We start from the raw sequence: 6764 nt of genomic DNA on the forward strand, positions 1-6764 counted from the left end.
TTAAATTCAATATTTTATTTGTTGAGAAAGACACATTCTCCAGATTCAATATATCTGTTGATATTGCAAAATTGGGAACACGTACCTTTTTTATCAAAAAACATTTCTCACAAATTTGTGACAAGATATTTTCAAATCAATTAAAATAAAGTGTATCAGAGTAAATTTTTAAGTGTATACAACAGATTAGTACCCAAAAATTCCAGTGTTCTAATTATATATAACTGTCACGTTAGGCACAAATTACTGTATTACTACTTCAGTGTAATGTACAGTGGTGGAATACCTGTCGTCAAGTTCACTGTTGAATTGAGAACATGCCACAAATATTAATTTCTACCAATCAGATTAACATTATGAAATTTGTGTGTATGTAACCCATTGCTGTCCACAATAGTTTTTAAAATAAACTTTGTTGACATGGCTTTCACAAGAATTTAGTAACCAAAATGGTACTTAAAAAGGTAGGTAGCACCACGGACTCACTGAAAATCCCAATTGACAGCCGCGTTAAGCCCCACCTACTTGCCTTCATATACCATAATTATTAATAGGGTTTCTATATATTTCAGTATTTTCCCAAGATTCTTAACCATTATCTACAAACCTAATTTATCAACAGGTAATTGCAAGACCAGTAAAGGCAGTTGTAGAAAGGAAAACCAGAGAATGATATATTGATAATTTAAATATGTATATCTTGTATGATAAAGTAGTAAGTGCAGGAGAGTAGACATGTTGAAAGTCTTCTTGCCTTGCTCTGGCAACGTCTTATGGGGATGGTTAATGGTTAAAAGGCAAAATAAATGTGCTATACATCAAAGGTCACGTAGCACTATAGGAAGGTATAATATCGGAAAGGGGTAAAGGGGGGGGGGGGGGCGAGTTAATGATTATGTGCTACACATGAACAGTCATACAGTAATAGGATAGCATTGGAAAGGGTAAAGATGGGTGAAGGGAAAGAGGATTAGTAAATGGATGAAGGTAGGAAGTAGCAAAGAAGGTATTTGATCAAATGAAGAACATGTATGCATCCAAGGAAGCACATGTAGGAGATGCATGTCACAGGTCTGTTCTTCATTCATTTGTTGTCATAAGATGATATATGAAGCACTATGCTGAAAAATGTATAGCATGAATACTGTGACAAGATTTAAGTTGCTTCAAGTATGATTACCTTTCTTTTCTTTTTTGAAGTCAAGTGATAAGCCTTGAAAAGACAAACTTCTTTCTGCTTTTATAGATGACTTTTAATTAGCCAACACCACACTGGACAACTGTCAAAAATATATATATAAATATATATTGAGGAAACACTTTGACGATATATATCAATACAGACTAAGGTCTTAAGGAGCTAAGCTAAATGACATTACCATGCTTCACCAAATGAGGACTTTTCATAAGAGGCCAGAAATGGCAAGCTAATTATTTGTGTGATTTGCTTGCTGTTAAGATTACCAAAAGCAAAACAAAAATACTTCTGGGAAAAGTCATCTCCATTTTTTGGGTTCAACAAGCTAAAGTGGTGCTACTTATCTTTCATCAAAAAGTCATTTACAAGGCTTTGTTAATCTCATCCATTTAACCCATTGCTTGAATTCTTAGAGAAAAAAAATCTTTTATAACTATTATTATCAACATTATCTGTATCAATATCTTTATAATAATATTGACTATAATAAAAGTAAATCCCCCCAAAAATCAAGGGAAAAAAAAGGTCAATATACTAGGTCAAGTAAGCTCAGCAAATGACTCTTTGGAACCACCCATGTAAACAAAATTAATAAAACAATATCACAGTGGACACTTCCCATTTATGTATACTTCTCTTGTCATCAACAGATGAATGATAACCCTAAGAACTCATTTTCTTATATCCATAAACAGAGTTTCTAATTATATCTGTCCTTACAAATTCTTTATCTAACTTTTTTTTTCTGCTTTTAAATATCAAAATCTGTGTTAATTATATAATACTCCCTTCTAAAAATGTAAAATAAAACCAATGATGTATCTTAAAATGCCTGATCATTCCTGCTTCATATATTAGAGGAAAAGGCAAGATTCAGACTTATATCAATAATTTACATTACATGCATGACTGATTTTAATAGGAGGCAATAAAATACATCATATATACACTTCTGCCTGTAATGATTTCCGGTATTCATAACATATTATCAGTCATGGAAAGTCACTGATAATCACTTCACAAGTTGTAGTATTCTCACATCACCCAATTTTTGTAATCTATAGTTATATATGTCATTTACATTGTTCTCTAAAAGACTAAGCAGATTATTATTTGCCTTATAAAGGTTTAAAATCCGGATTTAGTGTAATGAATTTACTGCTTTAATGTTACACAAATTATGCAATGACCAACTTTCAAACAAATTAAATTCAAATAGTTTTTAAACATAAAAAATACAATTACGATATACATAAATAAAACAATATATATAACATATTACCTTTACTTTTGTACAGATATTCACCTGGCAAGATATTACTCTAATAATGAATGCAAAGTACTGTGAAAAGTATTTAAAATCATAAACAAGATCAAAGTGCTGACAAACTTTCATAAATAATGTATGTGCATGCATTTGACAAATTCAAATGCCATTTACTTGACAATACTTTTTTCATTATCAGTCCTATAGATTATAGGATACATTACCACTAATATGATACTCTTATATTACTGACTGTTCTGGGTACATCTTTTCATAAGGTATGAGATTGTGACATGTCATGAGTGAATGCCCAAGTATATCAGAAAATCTTAACCTTGAAAGAAATACCAGGATAAACTTTGAATTTAAATTATAATGAATTGTATATTACATAGAAAAGCTCTTGGGTAATCAAAGCTAAACTTAAATGGTTTTATCAAAATATTTACCCATTGGATCCGGGTGACTGGGACTTCTTGTCATGAAAAAGTTTGGTTGTGGGACAAGTAATGAAAACTCTTCATCATGAGAAAAATATTGGTCAAGGGGCAGCTGATATTAATGTCTCACCATGGTAAATTGCTGCAGATTAGTTGGTGATAGCGATTTCTTGTCAAGAGTACACAAAGCAACTGGAGGGAGATTTTTTTTTTTTTTTTTTTTTGGGGGGGGGGGGTGGGCATGTTATATATTTTTACTGTTATTGCAAACTACCTGGAGAGATAACATAGAGTCTGCTCAAGGAAGAGCATAACACATGACAAATATCGAAAATGACACAAAACAAAACTGCAGCTGTCGAAAAATAACTACAATGAGGCAAGAAGTCTCGATATTGTGCATGAGTATTCATGTGGGCCAGACCTACAAGAAACACATCCAGTAGACTGACCCTTCAAGAAAGCCTCATGAACAGATTTTGGTCCATGTATGAACCAATAAGGCACCTGGATCCAACAGGTAAAGGAATGTTAAAAAAAAAGAAAAAGAAAAAGAATAAAAAAGAAAAATATATAGAATATTCTACAAAATCCATCATCACTGAAACAGTTATGTAGACTAACAATAACTGCATACAAGCTATCTAAATTTTACACCCTTGATATGCATATTTATATGAAATATAATGTACAATTCATATTTACTATAAATGCTATATCTTATGATAGGCTTCTTTTTCTATAAAACAGTATATACAATCATATCACCCAATCGGACAGTGCCCAATTACCATCAGATTACAAGGCACTCATAAGATAATACACATTAATCTTCTTCTTCAAGAATCTGAAAAGAAAAACTTATTATTAGCTACCACAATGACCCTTCTATCAATAAATGTACAATAATATGATGCAAAATCATAGTTACAATAAAAAATGTGATACTGAAAAATTTAACACTGAATCCTACTTAAACCAAATTATTGCATATCTCCTCCCACTTAGGGGAAAAAATCTATGCACTCATGAACTATTAACCATAATGAAAGAACAATGTGCTAAAGCTTTACAAGCTTTCTTTGATGAATATGCTCTAAAATCAAGATGTAGTAGACGATAATGATAGCAGACTGTTTAACATCAGAGTTCATCAAAAACATATAGCACATCAACACCACTCATCATAATCATAGTGCAAGTAAATATTACAAACAGAGGCAAGACAATATATTCAACCCAGTAACTAACTACAAGCCATCAATGATTATTCTTTGTAACAGGACTAATAGCAAAAACATAATTTCATTGTTCATTGCAAACTAAAGATGGAATTTTAATGAACATTTGTTTCATGCAGGTGCTAAACAGTGACTCAAACAAACTATGGCATTGCCCTAATACTTCAAAGAAAAGGTAACAGACTGGACGGCTAGATATAAACTTCTGCACTTGTCCTCAATATATAAATGTATGATCACAGTGTCTTGTGTTTGTATATAGATGTACAGACATGTCTGTATCACTGACTTGTCCACTGACTCACTCATTCACTACTTACCTGAGGTAAAGCTTGAATTTATCACATATTGATCTGATAATTAATCACTGTCAATACTGATTAGTTTACACCACATCAATCAAACAATACTGTTTATACTTATCATCCCTTCAAATGGCTACTAAATTAATTGTCTTTGGGATAAATGAGTTTTCCATATTAGGTGTGTGCTATACCATGTCTAGTTTGATTTTATTTATTCTGTTTTTTCTTAATTTTTACATCCAATTTGCAAGATATATCTGCATTGTCCTAGATTTTCTTATATGATCAATTTTATCCTTTCTTTCTTATTTTGTAGTTTTGTCTTTCCTCTGAATATTAACCCCTACAATCTGGATGATGTGACTATCACATTATGAAAAAAATTGGCTGTGGACCAAGGTGACATGAACTTAGCATCATGAACATTTTGGCTGGAGGCTGGTGTGATGGGAAAAACTCGCCAAGTGTGAACAAACCTCTTGGAGGGTGATTAGACTCTTTGGCATTTAGGAAAGGCCTTTTGTATTATTTCCATTGATAAACAAGTGTGGAATGTACCATCACCATTTCCATGCTGAAGATCCTATTCCTGGCTTATAAGACTGGCAGTGCAGGTTGTATTGAAGAAAATTGAATATAATGAGTTTTTTTTTTTAAATGATGCAACTATCAAAATGTTAATTATTGTAATTATTCTTGCACTGAGGTATGGACTACCTACAGAGATGATATGGAGTCTGTGCAAGGAAAGCAGTATTACCATCTGGATAAAGCAAATCAAATAAAAAGTATGGACTTTGGAAAATGACAAAAAAGGTAAAAACGATTATGCGGAAAGAGAGAAAATAGCGCTACATAGGAGAGGGACAGAGTTCTGTCACCACACAAGTGTTCAAATGTGTCCGGCCTACGTGCCATGCATCCATCACAGAGGCCGATCAAGTAAGCCTAATGCCCATATTTTGGCCGTAAAGCATCCAGGCCTATCAAAAAATACAAACTTTGCTTCCTTATAATATACATTACAATAGAGTGTCTAAACTTTGAATTTAATTTCCTCAAAAAGGTTTTTCATGCTTGGCATAAAAAATGAGGAGCATTCATTCTATTCAAAATTAGTTGCTATGCTATAAAGAGTACCCAATTAGCTCAGCAACTTTTTTGTCCTATTTTGGAATTTTAATGAGGTGAGGAAGTTATATTCAGTTTTTCCTACTTTTAGCTACCAAAATGATTTCTCCCTTTGTTTTTTTTTTCTCTTCCACAGTAATCTCATAGTTGTCTCTGGTTTATGCATGTACCAAGGCCTAGTACATACTTTGCCCAAAAAATTAAAATTTTGGGTGAGAGCTAGAGCAATTTCAAAAATCCTATGTACCAAATCTGCAATTTAACCCAATGTGTGCAGGCTTTTTCGACGGCTGTGCAGTCCGCCAAATTAGTATATCTCCATGGGCCGCATCTTTAGGGATGCCATCCGCAACATCGGTGCTACACCACCATGGCATGATAGTAGATGCCACCCGCAAACAAGTAGTTAATAGAGAATTGTATTTCTCATTTGAAACTATTACTTCCTCATAAGCAAAAAGCAAAAAAATTAACCCCCTAGTAGGACAGTCCCCTTAGGGAGATGATTTTGTAATGACATTATTTACACCTAAATAAAGTTCAAGTAGCTTGGAACAAGATTTATTTTATCCCATGAAATACTCAGGAGTAAAAGGAAAATTATTCTATAAAAAAAATAAAAGAAAATACTACAACTATTACCAACAACAGCAATAATAATAGCATCATACTCTTTGCATCTGCCACTCAAAAAGACTCCAGTCATGACAAAATAGTAATCAGGTAACTAAGTATGTCTCATAACACAATATCTTATCTGGAAGTTCTATACACCAAACCACACACTAGGTGAATAACCTCAGGTACATCATAATTCATACATCAACTTTATATTATATCATATGTGTGTGTTGTGAGTGTGTGAACATGCAAGTGTAAGCGTGAGTGTATGTGCATGCATGTGCATTTGGGTCATTCACTTGCTCTTGCTCTCTCTCAAAATATTGAATGGCAGGACAAATAAACACACTCACAAAAAAAAAAAAAAAAAGAACAGGCAGTAAGCAGCAACCCTTTCTCCTTTTTCTGTAAACTAGTAATGCCTTAATAATTTCCTTATATTAAAAAGAAATGTACCTTTACATAAACAGCTTTAACCCCTAAAGATCTCAGTTCCATAGGCAATCCTTGTCCTACAGCTATGATAATGCCTGATTTTATATACCAGAAAATATTTCCCTT

The 6764-nt window shown here is 32.8% G+C and overlaps 1 protein-coding gene across 2 annotated transcripts in view; it reads right to left on the reverse strand.

The window, feature by feature from the left end:
* Window positions 1–6764, reverse strand: part of LOC125029264 — a 25890-nt gene continuing 19126 nt past the window's right edge. Inside the window, exon 10 of one of the 2 annotated variants that reach the window (XM_047619156.1) lies at window positions 1–3752. In XM_047619156.1, the coding sequence (XP_047475112.1) occupies window positions 3732–3752 (21 nt within the window). In that variant the 3' untranslated portion in view covers window positions 1–3731. Of the gene's footprint in view, window positions 3753–5077 lie in introns of those variants that run through there. The other variant, XM_047619155.1, reaches the window with a different exon arrangement.

This window comes from Penaeus chinensis, chromosome 9, assembly GCF_019202785.1.
Source record: "Penaeus chinensis breed Huanghai No. 1 chromosome 9, ASM1920278v2, whole genome shotgun sequence".
Taxonomy (NCBI): domain Eukaryota; kingdom Metazoa; phylum Arthropoda; class Malacostraca; order Decapoda; family Penaeidae; genus Penaeus; species Penaeus chinensis.